The sequence below is a fragment of the Salminus brasiliensis genome, chromosome 15, assembly GCF_030463535.1.
Source record: "Salminus brasiliensis chromosome 15, fSalBra1.hap2, whole genome shotgun sequence".
Lineage (NCBI taxonomy): Eukaryota > Metazoa > Chordata > Actinopteri > Characiformes > Bryconidae > Salminus > Salminus brasiliensis.
Window position 1 is genome coordinate 30,005,640 of NC_132892.1, and position 18,004 is coordinate 30,023,643.

General features: G+C 42.3%; 1 protein-coding gene across 2 annotated transcripts; it reads left to right on the plus strand.

Annotated features, from left to right (window-relative positions):
• The first annotated feature begins 1,460 nt into the window (after window positions 1-1,460).
• On the plus strand, window positions 1,461-17,664 carry mdh1aa (malate dehydrogenase 1Aa, NAD (soluble)). 2 transcript variants are annotated; one of them, XM_072657756.1, is made up of 9 exons: window positions 1,461-1,687; window positions 8,188-8,286; window positions 8,896-8,992; window positions 13,180-13,355; window positions 14,349-14,471; window positions 15,148-15,324; window positions 15,892-16,005; window positions 16,205-16,294; window positions 17,216-17,664. In XM_072657756.1, exons 1-9 carry the CDS (start codon window positions 1,634-1,636, stop codon window positions 17,336-17,338), a joined length of 1,053 nt encoding a protein of 350 aa, XP_072513857.1. In that variant the 5' UTR covers window positions 1,461-1,633; the 3' UTR covers window positions 17,339-17,664. The 2 variants fall into 2 exon arrangements, with proteins under 2 accessions (XP_072513857.1, XP_072513858.1); XM_072657757.1 differs by lacking the exon at window positions 1,461-1,687 and adding an exon at window positions 7,312-7,421.
• Window positions 17,665-18,004: the final 340 nt, after the last annotated feature.

Genomic DNA, 18,004 nt, shown 5'->3' on the forward strand with positions numbered 1-18,004 from the left:
GATTGGAATATCGACTCTTTTTAGAGAGCTGATTCATTTGGCTCGGCTCACTAAAAAGAGTCGGCTCTTTGAGTCTCTTTGAGCTGACTGTAGTTTTGTGTTGCTTTCAGTGTTTTTTGAGGCATCAGTACCCTCAGTCTCCCCCTGCAGATGACCAGCTTCCCCTGACTGATGCTAGGAGACTCTTTCTGGGACACCTGTCCTCTAATTGAGCTTTGCAATTTTAAATGCACCACAGCAGCTAATTTGGAAAGCCATAGTAACCACCTAGCAACACCAAAGAAATCACTGAGCAACACCATAGCTATGCAGCAGCATCCTAGCATGCACTTAACGCTATGCAACAGCCTGGGGAGGCAAAACAACCACCTTGCAAAACGAGCAACCCCATAGCAACCACTTGGAAAAACATAGCAAGCATGTTACACCATAGCAACCACTTAGCCACATCATTGTAACCAACTAACAACACTACCGCATATACGGCCACCTGGAATACCACCACAACTAATAAGGGAAGTCATAGCAACCACTTAGCAACACCATAGCTCTGCAGCAGCAACCTAGCAAGCACTTAACACTATGCAAAAGCCTGGAATGGCAAAACGGCCACCTTGCAACCCAAGCAACCACCTGGAAAAGCAAAGCAAGCGTGTTACACCATAGCAACAACCAAGGATACCATAGCAACCACTTAGCCACACCATTGTAACCAACTAACAACATTCGCATATCACCTAGCAATAACTCACACACTTAGCAACTTTACAACCGCCTTGAATACCACAGCAACTACTTGGGGAAGCCATAGCAACCACTTGGCAACACCAAGGAAACAACTGAGCAACACCATAGCTCTGCAGCAGCAACCTAGCAAGCACTTAACACTATCTTGCAAACACAACACCTTGCAAAAACAACCACCTCGCATTACACGCAACCCCATAGCAACCATTCGGAAAAGCAAAGCAAGCGTGTAACACCATAGCAACAACCTAGGATACCACAGCAACCACTTAGCCACACCATTGCAACCAACTAACAACACTTTCGCATATCATCAAGCAACAACCCACATACCACCCACCTAGCAACTCTTTTACAACCACCTGGGATACCACAGCAACCAAGAAGCAAGGCCACAGCAACCACCTAGTACCCACTTACCGGAACCTGGTAAGCCTGGAAATCCTTAATCTGCACAACCAGTGTTTCCTTAATGGAATTTAGGTGTATACCATCCCTGCGGTATCCCGCGTGACGTCACTGGCTCACCCCTCCCTCCCTATCCTGCGCCTTAGCGTAGTTTAGCAGAGAGAGAGAGAGAGAGAGAGAGAGAGAGAGAGAGAGAGATTTACACCCCGAGCCTCTATTTTAGTCCCTTAAAGCTCATCATTACCTGCGCAGAGCGGCCGGGTGGTGGCGCTAAAGGCGAGACAGGGTGGGAGAGAGATAGAGAGAGAGACATAGAAAGACCGGGAGAGAGAGAGAGAGGTTAATAGAGCAGCACAGCGGTGGCAAATTCGCCTGTGATTTCACGCGGTGCGCCACCCTGCGTCTTTCTGCACGTTTGGGACCCTCAAAGACCCCTCGAGCACGAGCGTAAGTGAGAGAGGAAGAGGAACAGACGACAATGCTCACGCTTTTGACCGCGATGTACCTGGTTGTCCGGGCTGCTTCAGCTCAGGTAAGCTCACGCGCACTCTCACGCAAGCCTCTACACCTTTATTTAGACGTGAGGCCAAAGTTAGCTCCCTATTTGCCAGCGTTTTGTTGGAACTCTCCGTTCCACCTTAAATGGGCCAGCAGTTACATTCAGGCGCCTCAGGCGCCTGAATGTAACTGCTGGCCCATTTAAGGTGGAACGGAGAGTTCCAACAAAACGCTGGTAAATGAGAAGCCAACTTCTGCAGTGGGTTGAGGCTTTACAGGCTTGCTTTCTGCATAGTCGTGGAGGCGTATCAACCTCCACGATGTTGTATAACCCATCGTTGTATGTATTTATTGATATATTGATTGATAGGTCGGTTGATTTACCGATTCACGCTTCAGCACCATGGACAGCGAGCAAACTGTGTGGGAATGCAGCGTTGGGCAACTCGGCACCAACCCCCCCCCCTCCACACACACACACACACACACACACCTCCCTCCACCCCTCCCGTCCTCTTCCTTCGTTGTGTAATGCCAACCCCAGCATGAAACCGATCTCCCCTATAAAAGCTCAGAACAGGAGGCATTGGATTCACACGATTCACACGAGTCGGTTCACACGATTCAGATGTACCGAACACTATATGGCTACAGCAATCGTTGGCCAAAGTGAGACAGTGAGTGAACTGAAAGACAAGCTAATATTTATATTATTGTAGAGTCCGTATAGAATCAGTGAATCATTCCATGACTGAATCTCAGTAAAGTCCAAGAATCTTTCTTGAATCGGTGAATCATTATAATAATCATTAAATAAAGCTGAATCATTGAATTGTTCCAGATTTATTGAATCACTGTAGAATTGTAGGATCATTATAGACACATTGAAGCATTGTAGAATCAGTGAATCTTTCCAGAGTCATTCCAGAATCTTTGAATCTTTGTGAGTCAAATAATTATTCCTGAATCGTTTGTTAATTATAGTCATTAAATAATCGTGGAATCAGTGAATCACTGTAGAGTCAAAGAATCATTAGAGAATTATCAAATTGTGATAGTTAGTTTATTATACAGTGCTTTGAGAATCATTCAATCGTAGAATAGTTAGAGAATCAATGAATCATTTGAGAATCAGTGAATAATAATGGAATCATTGTATGATCATTAAATAATAGCAGAATTATTGAATTGACTGTATAATTGTTGAATCATAATAGAATCATTAAATTGTAGAATCATTGAATCATTCTAGAATCGTAAAATAATTATAGAATCAGTGAATTGTTTGAGAATCTTAGTCATCATAGAAACAGTTAATTATTCCACATTTATTGAATCACTGTAGAGTCATTGGATGACTGTAGAATCACTGAGTCAAAGACTCATTACAGAATTGCAAATTTGTTATGGAATCAGTGAATCATACAGTAGTACAGTAGTAGAATCAATAAATCGTAGAATAGTTAAAGAATCAATTAATAATTTCAGAATCAGTGAATTAAAGTATCATGGAATCTTTATATCATTACAAAAATGAGAATTATTGAATTATTTTTATTGAATCACTGTAGAACTGTATTATTATAGAACTGGATTATTATAGACTCACTGAAGCATTGTAGAATCAGTGAATCTTTCCAGAATCATTCCAGAATTTTTGAATCACTGTCACACAGGAATTATTCCTGAATCATAGGTTAATTATAGAATCATTAAATAATTGTAGTCATTGAATCATTCAAGAATTTTTAAATTACTGTTGAGTCGACAAATCACTCTAGAATCATATAATCATTATAGAATCAGTGAATCATTTAAGAATCATATAAAAATGGAAACCTTATAGAATCACTATAACATCATTAAATGACTATTGAATCATTGAATCATGAACACTTATCACGGATTATCAGTGACAATGGCTGACACTAGCTCAGTCTGTCCGTCTGAATGGACCTAAGGGGCAGTCTGATGTCCTGGTCATTTGGATTTAAGCTGATGTACCTGACTGAGAATAAGTTTTGGCACTGAACCAAATACCATGGACTCTGTCCAAACCAACTCTAGTAGACTGGCTTGGACACGCAAGGCTAATGCAACAACACTGCTTACATCACACCCACAGCAACAGTGTGTGTGTGTGAGACATCACAAGGGCCCATTTCATGGAAAATCACATTTCCTCACTTGTTTGTAAATAAAATCCTTCAGTGTTGTCTGTAAACACTCTACAGTTCATACAGGCCATCTGTGGAAACCAGCAGCACATTCTGGATTCACTGTTTTTGTAATGTACAGTATTTCCATTTCCATATCTCCACCTAGTCTGCCTTCAGCAGTTTAGCTCCGCCCACTCACACTGAAGTTATAAGGAGTGTTTCAGTCTGGATTGAATTCTGAAATGAATTATGACTGTTTATGGTTCCTTAAACAGTTAAATGCAAGATCTGTTGTCAGTAGGTCCTTGGCTTGGCCGGATGGTGACTCCGAGACTCAGCATACACCTGGTCACTTCATGTTTGCAGTGTACTGGCTAGTCAAATACTCTCTGGTTAATCAGACTGAAATCTGATTGCTGTGTGGGATGGAAAATGCTAATTTGCTCATTTCGCAGCAATTATTACTGGTCTTGGAGAGACGGGTGTGTTTCCACTGTTGTAACGTGGCTCATATGTGTCTCAGACCTCCTCCTGAAGTGGTTTGAGTGGTGGGATTTGGATCTGGGTTCTGGGTTTTGGGTGCGTTTACACTTGCAGTTTTATGTGGTTTGGCCTAATCCTAATCCTGATACTCGAGACATATGAAGTGATCAGGCGTAAACGGGGTCCACGTGTTTCAGGTGCTGTAAGGAAACCTCATTTTGGGTCTGATCACAGATTTATTTAGGTGTATTTCAGTGGGTTCGATCCTTGCTGTGGTTTGGTGTGCTCTCCCAAAATGCAATTTTTCTTTAAAGCGTTTCATATTTTTGAGACCTCTGCAACATCTGGGTGATAATTAAATGATTTATCATCTTTAAAAAGTATTAAAACAATATGTAAATAATAACAATTATACATAAAATGTTAAATTAATTATAATTAAAATATTGATAAGTCAATCATGAATTCAATTAAATCTCATACATGTTTTCTATGTTTTGGTTTGTTCATTAAAAACCTGCTGTGAGCAAAATTATTCCTGATATATCAAATACTATATAAAATACAAGTCTATTATGTATATTCTTGTTATTTCTAAATAAATCAAATAAATATGTAATAAATTAAAAATGTAATATATAATGGCCAGATCTGGAAAAAATCTGGCAGTTCTTTGATGGTTCAGGCTTGAAAGGGTTAATACATGTATTGCCCATATGAGGCAATTCTGAGATTTACCAAAGCTGAAGAAATGAAAACAGAAAATAAACCAGCTGAGGTTCAGTCGAGGTCGTCCAGTTTGTTTTTGAGGGAGTGGACGATGGAGAGAGGCTAGCATCAGGATCCTAGCTTTCCCTTCTTCGCATGCTGAGTTTGAGCTCCCCTTCTGCGGAGACCGCCACAAGGCCTGGCTCCCTTAGCACCCGTATTCCCACAACTAGCAGTCTGGAGGTGATGAGCTGCTCTCCAGTGTCAGCAACATCACCTTCTCCTGAGGTCGCAGCATGAGTTAGCATTTTGTCCAGCTTTCTTTAGTGGACAGTAAAGTTTGGGTTTTTTTTTTTTTTTTTTGGGTGTGGGGGGGGGGGGGGGTTAATTTGACCTGAAAAAGTCCAGACTGTCACAAAGCAGTTTGGGGAACAGCAGTGTTTGAGGTTCCCGGTTTGTCACTTCCATGTACCAAGCTCTCATTATCAAACCACGGCAAGATAAATACAGTCTGGTATTCTAAGACCCCTTAGGTATGTCAGTGGACGACGCTGGACAGCGGCCACCCGTCCCGTAAAATACAGATTCGTCCTTTATTTGGCACTTAAATGTTGCGTCCCGTATTTAGCCAAATTTGTTTCGTATTTCCATAAATGTCCAATACAGACGAGAGAGGGACGAGGCACATCCTTGGCTGGACAGCGTCAGTGGAGATGATTACAGCAAATTTTAGTAGACTATTGTGGTTGATTGATTGTTTAGGATGTTGAATGAATGATCATTTATTTCATATTCAGTAGTATTAGCCAACATAAATATTATATATGGCCATTTAAATAAAAATGAATATTAATGGAATAATAGGTAATAAATAAATACATTAGGTAAGAGAAATGTTTATTCTTTAATACATACAAATATATATATATATATATATATATATATATATATATATATATATATACACATTTTCTAGATTAAAAATATTTGTAGTCAGGCCCATGGTGGTCATGGCCCAGAGGAGCCCTGGTGGGCGTCCCTTATTTTCACTTCTGAAAGGTGGCAACCCTAGCCGTGTGAGACCTGTGGATATATCGACCGATTCCTTGAGAGCGGATCACCCAAGACACAAATTAATGCCAGGTGTAAACAGGGCCTGAGAGAAAAATGGCTGATGTGCCGAGTCGGCTTGTTAAGACGTGTCGTCGGACAGTGCAGTGTGAGATCTGTGGATATATCAGAATCAGATTTCTTGGCCAAGTATGTTCACACACACAAGGAATTTGTTCCGGCTGTTAGTGATTCTCTAGATATACAGATAATATACAGCTACATATAATTTGCAGACAATACACAACATACAGAGAACAGTAGTATACACAGTATACACAGACTGTACCAGGACATTTCTGTACAGTGTGATTTACAGCATGCAGCACTATACACAGCAGTGTACACATGAGTGGACAGATAACACCACCACCTACCATTGCGTTACAACAACACCATGTGGGAGACCAGGTTTCGATTCCTGGTCTGTGTGACTATGCTGCGCTACACCAATAAGAGTCCTTGGGCAAGACTCCTAACACTACATTGGCCCTCCTCTGTAATATGAGTCACCTTGTAAGTCGCTCTGGATAAGATGCTGTAAATGTAAATGTAAATAATGGTGCAGTGATGCAGTAACTGTAGCTAGAATAAGAGTGATGATAATAAGAGTTTATCAGTAGTATCTATGGCCTGTAGCTGATGATGGTGATCAGCTGTTGAGGAAGGTGATGGCCTGAGGGTAAAAACTGTTCCTGTGCCAGACGGGAGGAGCTGAAAGAGGTTGTGTCCAGGATGCGAGGGGTCACCCAAGGAGTCACACAAGACACAAATTATGGCCGAAGTACTCAGTCGGCTTGTTCAGTCGTGTCGCCGGACTGGCATAACAAGTGGAAAGTGCTTTAAAACTTAAACAGGGATCGATTTGGGTCAATCGATTTGCCTTATCTGGCAAACTGACAACACAAGGCTATTTATTAAAGATTTAGGGCCCTCTAACAAGCACCGTTAAACACATCCGCTCAGGAGCTCCAGCTAGGCAACATGGAGGGCTCACAGCCAGCCGGTCCCATTTCAAAACTCCGTCCATATATGGCAGTGGAGTGGGCTTGTCCTTCTTGTAGGCTGACGCTGGCGCGGTTGCTCATGGGTAATGTAGTCTTCGTCGCGCCTCGGCTTGCACGGAAAACGGCAGAATGTCGTGAGCTGATGACTACAGATCCCAGCGCGCTGCAGGCGTGTATTTGGCAATACAGCTCTGACATTTCTGCACAAGAACAGAGGTGACCCCATCCGTCTGGGCCAGAGTGGGAGAGCTGAAGTTGCAGACAGCACATCTCCATCCTGAAGAAGAAGGTTTAAAATATGGTGAGAGATGATTTATCGCGCTGAACGGCCATGATTTAGCTACAGCGTGCGGGATGGCTTGCGTGTGGCGTTGATGCTTAGTGTTTTGACTTATTTGGACGTAATTTGACTATTTTTATGTTGATAAATATGCTTAAACTGTATATTATTGCATATTTAGCTCTATCTGGCTTCGTTTGTAGCCCGTGCTATAAGGCTTGTCTTTAGCGGAATAACGTTTCCTCTGTTTCCGCCTTTCTGAAAGCGAAAGGTTGAGGATGCTCTGAAAATGGCTGAAAAAAGGATAAACGCGGTGGGTGCTGGCGACTTTAGCGGTGTACGTGGCTTCATTCATCGTGGTTATCAATGGGACTGTAGATTAACATGCAGAAGTTAGCTAGCTTCTTATTCGCCAGCGTCTTCTTGGAATTTTCCGGTCCACCTTAAAAGATGCAGCGGTCTCATAGGCGCCCGGGGCAGCGCTTACACTGCGCTCCAATGGAACGGCCGCACTATTTAAGGTGGAACGGACGAATTCTAAGAAAACCTGCCAGAATGTGGGATTTGATTGAGCAAAATTCACGTACACGCACACATGTTGCGAAGTAATAGCTAATTTAGGATTTTAAGACCTATTCATCATTAATCTAAACTCCAGTTCAGAAATGCAGTGATTTCAATGCGGTTGCGCAATTCGACGTCGTTCATCTAGCGCAAAGTAGGTCACCACTTCTGTCCCTGTGTCCTTATTCCCTTATTCCCGTTTTCCCTTTTCCCCTTTTTCCAGGCCGAACCCATCCGTGTTCTGGTGACTGGCGCAGCCGGCCAGATTGCCTACTCCCTGCTCTACAGCATCGCCAAAGGAGATGTCTTCGGCAAGGACCAGGTAAGAAGACGCTCAGGCTGTGTCCCAAATCGCTCCTTACTCCCTATGTAGGGTACTAGTTAGGTCACAAAAGGTTGTCTTTAGCCCCCTAGAAAGTGGCATGTGTAGGTTGCTAAAACTCAAGTGACTGTTTGTTTACCCATAGTGCCCTATTTAGTGTGATACCTATTATTGCATGTCAAGGGCAGTAGGGAGTGTGGAGCTATTTGAGACGGAGCCTTGGTCCTGCATTACAGCCTGGTTTCAGTGGCTTCTCTTGTGGTGTTTGAGACAATTTGAGGCCAAACAAATTGAAATATATGTCATATTAGGGGTGGGTGAGAGGGTAAAACTAGTGTATCACAGTATTTAAAGGATTTACAGGATTTTTTTAATGATGCACAATATTTATCATGATAGGAAAAAAGTTATTTATTAAATGTGCATATGGTCATATTGCTAGGATATTAATAAATATATTGCAAATGATAATACTGTGTTTATGTCTGAGAGGACAGCTTCGCCGGCGGTAAACAGGACTCCGCTGCATGTGTTTTGGTAGCTTTGGGAGAGTGCTGTGTTGTCGGCTGATTCTCTAAGGGGTTTATTTTCCTCTCTCTTCTGCATCAGCCAATTATCTTGGTGCTTTTGGACATCCCGCCCATGCTGCCCGTCCTGGATGGAGTTGTCATGGAGCTGCAGGACTGCGCTCTCCCACTGCTGAGAGGTGAGTGTCGGCCCGTCCCTTACAGACATTTCACGGTTTGTATGTAAAAATACATACAAAACTGTACAGACATTAGACACAGTAACCAGACAGGACAGGACAGGACAGGACAGGACAGTCAGTACTCAGTCTGTGTGGTGGGGATGAGATGCAGGGGTATGTTCCATTTAGCTTTACACAGTCAGCTCAAGTTTCAGTGGAAGTCAATGTAAAAAGATTTTACTCCAGGTCATTTTGGAGCATTTCTATTGGTCCGTTCATCATGAAATTCTGATAAACTGTATAGAAGAACTGCCAGATTCACATTATGGAGAAACATGAAAAAGAAAAGCTTAAAACTTTCAATTAATGTCGTCCCAATTCAAAAGGGTTGGTCTTAATCCAGGTGGTGTCCAGGTGTCAACATGATCAGATGATTGCTGGTTTGAATCCCAGTCATGCTGCTGGCCGTCGGCAGCCGAGGCCCCGAGAGAGCACGATTGGCCTTGCTCTCTCCAGGGTGGGTAGATGGCTGCGGTGCTGGCCGCCACCGGCGTCTGCAGGCTGATGCGTTGGTCACCCGGTGATGTTGCATCGGCGGCGTGTGCTAGTCCGCCCTCACTGGTGGTGGGCAAAGGGGGGAGATTACGTACGGTTTGGGAAATTGGGGTAAAAATCTGATAGAATTTATTTGGATGGTCTTAACAACGGCATCGGCATTTTTCAAAGGGCAGCTTTTGGCCTTATGTGCTGATATTCTGAGGCATGTTACACACTTTGCCACTTTGCAGATAGTAGGCCTGGGCAATAGGACGATCTAATCAAGCGTCAGTGATTAACTCAGTGATGAAATCAGAGGAGCTGTTATCATGGACAACTGAAATGCCCTCACTTTATTAAATTTCCCTCCCTTTATTAAGATAAAGAATATTTATAGTTACATTAAATACAGTTTTCTTTATTATTAATCCAGAAATTAATCACAGTTTCTGTGATTTCACAAGACAAAGATCCCCATATTCAACATTAGCACTGGACACAGATGGAATTTGGCCTCCGCCTTTAACCCATCCGTGCAGTGAACACACACACACATACACACACACACTCATACACACTATTGAGCAAACACACATACACACACAGTGATAAAGTAAGCACACTTGTCTGGAGTGGTGGGCAGCCATCTCTGCAACACCTGGGCTGTAGAAAGGACTAAGGGCCTTGCTCAAGGGCCCAACAGTGGCTTCTTGGCTAATCTGTCTCAACTAACCCATTTACATATCTCTGCCTTTTCAGCCTACCACAGTTTAGCCCCACCTACTCCTACAGCTGTTCTGGGAAATGCTTTCTCAGCATTTCAGAATAGAGAAAATGATGATGATACATATTGTGGCACAAAATACAAGGATGATGTACAATATTGTCTCTTCTAATAATATGTGCTACATGTCCAAATGTTTGTGGACACTCTTCTAATAAATGCATTCAGCTACTTTAAGCTGCACCCATTGCTGACACAGATGTGCAAACATGCACATACACACTCCCAGCTTGTCTAGTCCCTGGAGAGAAGTACTGCTAATAGAATAGGACTCCTTGCACCATGCTGTCTAATGCCAGGCATGGGCTAGAGGGGTATAAAGCCCCCCAGCATTGAGCTGTGGAGCAGTGGAAGTACTGTGTTCTCTGGAATGATGGATGATTGAGCTCCATCCAGTACTTTTGGGGATAAACTCTTGATTTCAGAAGAAACAATGAATGAACAGGTGTCCTTGGATGCTGTCAGACTGAGACGTCGTAAAACATGCAGCGTCCCATTTTACCTGTGAGCGAGTGTGTTTTTGCCGTCAGGACAAGGTCAGAGGAAGGAGCGATAAGTAACGTGGCAGAAGTATCCGATCGCTGGGTTTTATTACTGCTATATAAGTAGCGCAATTGTCTTGCCCCCCCTCCCCCCCCAGTGTCGTGTTTGAAGGGCAGGAATATTTGCCCTTCGCTCCTAGTTATTTCTGACCGAGGTCTCGGCAGGTCAGCGCTTCTTGCTGCTGCTGCAGACAGTTTATCTGCGGCCCTTGAACGATTACGTGATTATGGAGTATCAGACTGAGCTGAACCGGTACAGCCAGTTTTTTTTATCTGTGTATTGAAGCGGAGAACAAATAAGGGCCCAGAACAGCTCTTTATGAGAGCCTAGTAAGGCTCACACCACCAATATACACTCATCGTATTAGAAACACTGCTGAACACACACACACACACACACACACACACACACACACACACACTCTCCACATCTCGAACGTGTCAGACTTGAACGCAGCGTCCATACAATGCATGACTCGGCAGAACAGCCTGGTCCCAGCAGACGCCCCTTCACATGCTCTACCTGCATTGGATAGAGAGTTGTGGGGAGTTCAGATGGGCGGGGGCCAGCTCACTCCTCTGACTGGTCTACTCTGCACTTCCAGGACCAATCGGAGCACAGCTCCTGCTTCCACAATAGGAAGAGGGAGTTCAAAGGATAAGTGAGGCTGCAGTAGTGGAGCGCTGACTGAAGTCCGTTCTGATAAGGAAGGCTCTTCAGTAATGACCATAGAGGACATTAATCAGTCCAATCAGCCAGCCTGAGCACTAATGAAGGGTCTTGTTAATATGTTAATATGAGATTATGAGGTTATAGAAGATTGCTAGGTTATGTAAGTTCTCATCAAGGTTTAGAAATAGTCACTTGCATCATTTTAGGCTTGTGGACTCCTCAGTTGACTGTGCTGGCAGTTTCAAAAATACTGTTTATTACATATTATTGTATTTTAATATAATAAATAGTATGTTTAATCACATAAACAGTAAATGTAGTCAAATAGTTTTGGTTAATTTTCAGTTGACTAACAGACAATATAATGTACACTATTATAATATGCTATTACAGTTGCATTATTGTTATTATTGTTATTTTCTAGCCTTGTACAATAGATATGGTCATTTAAACCAGTTTTGCTGCTTGTATGATCTTCAGTACAATACATTATACCATAAAGATTATACAATTTTAATTCGTTTTTATGCACTTTCAATTTAAGTTGTATTAATTTTGTATTTGAATTGGATTATCTTTCAAAATATTTATTTATTTATAAGTGTTTTTTTATGAACATTTCCATTCCCTGTTGCCAGTCTAAGCAATAATAAATACAGCACCACCTCTCCTTACGTTGTTAACTCAAAAAATAACTCAAAAACAGAAAATTATGACAATTATTGTATCATAAGATAATAGCAATAGTCGCTTAAATCATGTAATCATCAGTTTATATAGACTTTTAATTAAACCATACTATTATCTTCTGACAACATGCAAATAAATACTGTATTTATTATTTTTAAAAATTAAATAAATTGTATGCTGTTTTTAGTTGAGTGTTATTGGTGAATAAGCAGTAGTTGCTGTTTGCTTATAGCCTAACACAACAGAAATGGCTTTTCTTATGTTTATGCACTTTGCAATTCACTATATCACCAGTCTGAGCCAGTATATCACCAGTTTCTATTGATTTATCATCTCAAGACACAGTGATGAGTTAGGCTTAGACTGATAACACAGTCATTTTAGAAATGTATCAAAAGAGCCTTGATTGAAAGTGATGATTTCTGTTGTGTCCCAATTATTCATATGGAGTAGACCTTAGCAAATGTCGAAATGTCGAGGCCTCGTCAAAATGTCAACACGGACAAGGCTATCGTCCTTATTGTCTTGTGCCACAATGGAAACTGTCACTGTAATCAGTTTAGCTATTTCTATCTACTTTTCAATGAAGCATGTATTTTCCTACCTACTCTGATCCAGAGTGTGACTGTAACCCTGCGATTAGGGGACAGTACATGTGAATTGTTTCTGTGGCTGGAGGAAAATGCTGCTCTGCCTTTCAGGAGTGTATTTTTGGGACACTTGTGCATGAATTATTCATCTCCTTTGATGCAGAAGCCTGGGAGGGTTTGGTCGGTTTGTTATGCAGTCGTTTAAATGCAGATTTGTCAACAATTCACAACCTTATCGTACATTAACCAGTTTGGGAGTGTCCACTTAACTTAAACAACTTGTTCAAGGGGATCCAATCAGCCTGGATCATATAGGCCCCCCCATAGGCCATCACTACAGTATTAAACTAAGGATATGACAGCAACTCATGATAAATTCATGTTCGCAGAGGTGATCCCCACTGATAAGGTGGAGGTGGGCTTCAAGGACCTGGACGCTGCCATTTTGGTGGGCTCCATGCCTAGGAAGGAGGGGATGGAGCGGAAGGACCTGCTGAAGGCCAACGTGGCTATCTTCAAAACCCAGGGAGCCGCACTGGACAAGTACGCCAAGAAGACCGTCAAGGTAGGGCTGCGCAGCAAGTTGTATGTTCATCATCAAGTTTTCTTCTGACCAGTTCCCAGTTCTACATTAGGGCACTGTCCACAGGTGTCTATATATAGCAGCATTTCCAAAAAATCACCTTGAGGAAAAACACAACAAGCATGAGTAATGCCCAAAACAGACAAAAATAAATGTGTTATTTATAACCCAATAAAACTCCATAATCCGATATCTGAGATTCAAAGTTTTGACCAGAAAACTGAGCTAACACCCAGAGTGCAGGCTAGAAAAAGTAAGTGAACCAGGCTTTATATGCTTCTTTTTTTTATTGGCAAGCCCTCACTTCCAATCTCATCTCCTCTATAATTTAATTAAATTGTCAGTTATCTCTTGGAGAAGTCCTAAACACAGAGACTCACTTACTTTTTCTAGCCTGAACTGTGGATGTTTACTTAATGTCCTCGCCCCTCCATATCTCACCCAGCTCCTTCACATAAACAGACCCAGCCGGACTCTCAGATCTTCTTTATCCATTAGTCTGCACTCCATTGAATTAAATAAGACCACGATCCAATGAAATTTATCACGATACGAAAAAATATTGTCATATTGCCCAGCTCTAGTCGAGTGTTTATGGGTCGAGTGTATGTCATACCTGAGCTATTTCTCTGGGTAAGGATGTTCTGATGTTGTTGGTTTCCCTTCCCAAATGGTCGGAGCAGACGTTTGGACGTTTGGGTAGATGTTTTAAATGTAGCTCCTTCAACCACAGACGCCAGTCCTCGTCTTTGTAATGTGGTGGATCGAAGTTGATATGGTCCTCCTAAGCGCTCTGGTCTCTTTGTGTTGTGTTTATGATGCTTCATGTTCTCCTCTTCCTCCAGTTACCGTGACTACCGTGACAACTGAGCATATTCAGCTACTGTAACTGTGTGTCTGTCATCACTGTGGTTATAATGGATCATGTCGTCACGTTGTCCGACGGTTGTCTTAATATTGTCCTCCTTCTCTCAGGTCCTGGTGGTGGGAAACCCAGCCAACACAAACTGTCTGATCGCCTCCAAGTCTGCTCCGTCCATCCCCAAAGAGAACTTCTCTTGCCTGACCCGGCTGGACCACAACAGGGCCCGCTCACAGGTTCGTTCCCACCGTTGAATAACTTCAGTCACTCTTAAGGTGTCCAGTTCATACAGCTGTTTTCAGGTTCATCATGGTTGGGATGTCACAGCCAAGCATATATTTGTGTATGTCTGATAATTTAGCGGCTCTGCGTCTTGAAAATTTCCCATTTCAACTTGTAAATCGCCGGCCAATCAGAACAGAGGTCATCTGTCAGGCAAAAATCTCATGTCCGTTTTTTGCCGTTTTCACCTTTATGTGAATCTGGCAGTTGTTCTTGACATCGTGTCAGAATTTCATAATGAATAGACCAATAGAAATGCTCTAAAATCTTTGGGCTCCGAGTGGCTCAGCAGACTAAGACGCTGACACTGTGGCCCGAGGATCACAAGGTCGAATCCTTGGTGATGCTGCTTTGCCATCAGCAGCCGGAGCCAGAGAGAGCACAGTTGGCCATGGCTCTCCGGGTGGATAGATGGCGCTCTCTCCTCTCATCATGTGAGGCGTGTCTGTTGGCTGGTGTGGTTGGGTTAATTGGCTCCGCTACATTGGGTAAACTTCAAAAGAAATTGTGACATTTTGGTGGTACAAGGTTTTAAGTGCACTTCAGCAGATGAAAGTCAATGTAGACTACAGCCTGGGCTTAAACCTAAACTGGACTGACGGACTCTCGCTGCCTCCTCTGTGCCTGTAGGTGGCGATGCGTGTTGGCGTGTCTTCAGACAAAGTAAAGAACGTGATCATCTGGGGAAATCACTCGTCCACACAGTACCCGGACGTCCACCACGCCATGGTCAACCAGCACGGCAAGGAGGTGCCCGCCTACGAAGCCGTAAAGGACGACAGCTGGCTGAAGGGAGACTTCATCTCAGTGAGTGCAGCGGAGTTGATCTTCACCCTCACAACAGCTTTTAGCTTTTAGAGGAGTCTTGGAGAGTCTTAACGAGAGTCTTAACTCCTAAACCTCTAGAGCACAGGTCAGTTTTTCCCTCCTTATCTGGTCAGTAAGTGTTGATCTCCTCAGTAAAACACTGATATCATTCCTACAGAAAGTGGAGGTGGTTCTCCATCACTGTGTTCATCATTGGAACATCTGCAAAGTTCTCCTCTCTCATGGAGTCTAGTATTATTTAGAGTTCTCCTCAGATCAACACCTGGTTTGGTGGTAAATCAGGGCTTAATGATGGTAAATCAGGTGAGCTGCTGCTGCTGCTGCTGCTGATGGAGTTGAACACATCCTCCACGCAGTGCTGGCTGGACTGGGGGGCGTCCAGGAGAAACCTGGAGGAACCGAACTCAGAAGATCTCACTACTTTCTTCACAATGAGAAGCTCTTGTTCCTTTTTACTTTACAGAAAGAGCACAATTGGTTCATCTATCTTCAACTCTCTCTCTCTCTCTCTCTCTCTCTCTCTCTCTCTCTCTCTCTCTCTCTCAGACTGTGCAGCAGCGTGGGGCAGCCGTGATCAAGGCCAGGAAGCTGTCCAGCGCCATGTCTGCTGCTAAAGCCATCTGTGACCACATGCGTGACATTTGGTTTGGGACCCCTGATGTAGGTCTGGGCTTTGCCCCAAAGCCTTATTGAATATTCCCTGTAGTTTTTAGTGCAGAGGTAATTTGGAGTGAGTTTGGACTGAGAGTCTCTCTCTCTCTCTCTCTCTCTCTCTCTCTCTCTCTCTCTCTCTCTCTCTCTCTCTCTCTCTCTCTCTCTCTCTCTCTCTCTCTCTCTCTCTCTCTCTCTCTCTCTCTAGGGTGAGTTTGTGTCCATGGGAGTTTACTCCTCTGGGAATTCCTACGGTGTTGCTGATGACCTCATGTACTCCTTCCCTGTCGTGATCAAGGTCTGCGCTCCTCTATTAACCACCATTAATTAATTGTTAATGAATAATTAATAACATTTTATTCATAATTAAAGAGCCGCTAGTCTGCTGGACACCTAATTAGGCTAGTAGACGAAAGAAATCAGCCATGGGGGTGTTTCTAATAAAACAAGTGACTGGGAGGGGGGTACAAATGTACAGATGCATCAAGATCTATCAAAGACTAAATTTAACTGCTTTGTTTTTGTATTTTTAAATTAAATCACTATTACTTTATTCAGTCAGTATTGTTTTGATATTGCTGATTTTGTATAATATTTTATATTGTGCTTTTAAAGGTAATTCTAAATCATACTCAGAATACAAACAAAACAGTCCAGATATTCAAATGATTTGCAGAATAATTGTAATCAAATCGGATCCATAATGAGTTTTAACAGTTCAGTGTTTACTAAAGAATTGATATTAAATCAAACCGACAGAGATTTAATGACTGAGTTTTTATTGAGTCAGGTCGACAGTTTGAGGTTTAGTGGTTCATTGAATTGTTTCTAAAACCCACTCGAATTTCAGTGATTCGTGGAACTGATTCCTAAAGAAAAACAACTTGATCAGATTGAAACTTTGCAGTTTAATGATTCACTATGTTTTAGTGATTTTCCTAAAGAAGTTGACCATTTCAGATCAGTGATTCACTGAATTGTTTCCTAAAGAATCATTAATGAGTCAGTTTGACAATTTGAGATTTAATGTGACACTGAACTGTTTCTTGAAGAACTGTAATTGAATCAGATCAATCATTTGACGTTTCAGTGATTCACTGATTCACACTAATCAAATCATTATTGTCAAAAAATGTACACCCCTATCAGCTATACAAGACAAAGTATAAAATGTGTGTATCTGTATCTCACTGTGTGTGTCTGCTTGTCCTCCTTTCAGAATAAGTCCTGGAAGGTGGTAGACGGTCTGGCGATTAACGACTTCTCTCGCGGTAAAATGGACGCCACGGCAGCAGAGCTGATCGACGAGAGAGACACAGCTCTGTCCTTCCTGGGAGTGTGACTAGACATCTCCACAGCAACCGGGCAGCACCTAGACCCACCTAAACCCCCCCACTCACAACTGTAAAACTCAGAACAACTCCAGTGCTGCCCGTGTGTGTGTGTGAGTGTGTGAGAGAGAAAGGAGTATATATATGTGTGTGTGTATGTGTGTGACCATTATTTCATACAGTAACAGAAACAATGAGGATCTGTATTACGGCAGTGAATCCGCTGGGTCTTACTGGGACAACACCTAGAGGAGAAGCTTTCAGGGTTGGAAACGCACACTGTTGTCCCACTCAACGTAACGATACTTACTGTGTATCAATAAAAGGAAAGACTTAACGTGTTGATTTTTTTTTTATTATTGTGAAATTTAACCTACTACACACACACGCACACACACACACACACACACACACACACACACAGGATGGTACATTTAAGCATATGTGGGCCAGAATAAAACCTTGCATGGTACAATTTTATAGCATATGATTAGAAGTTTTTTTTTTTTTTTTTAAATATAGATTTGCATGATGATGAGCTTTTAATGATATAAACAGTCAAATTCTGACATATACAATAATGTTACTTATTCCTAGTCCACAGTTCTAGGTTTTCTATATTGATAAGAAGTAAATTGAACTATTTTTTTCATCAGGTTTAAAATATAAATTCTACT

Bases quoted from the DNA above. Each gene is read 5' to 3' on its own strand.
- mdh1aa (XM_072657756.1), top strand. From the start codon at position 1,634: ATGCTCACGCTTTTGACCGCGATGTACCTGGTTGTCCGGGCTGCTTCA. The intron at 8,993-13,179 runs GTGAGTGTCGGC...TCATGTTCGCAG, and splicing joins CGCTCTCCCACTGCTGAGAG to AGGTGATCCCCACTGATAAG. The intron at 14,472-15,147 runs GTTCGTTCCCAC...CTGTGCCTGTAG, and splicing joins ACAACAGGGCCCGCTCACAG to GTGGCGATGCGTGTTGGCGT.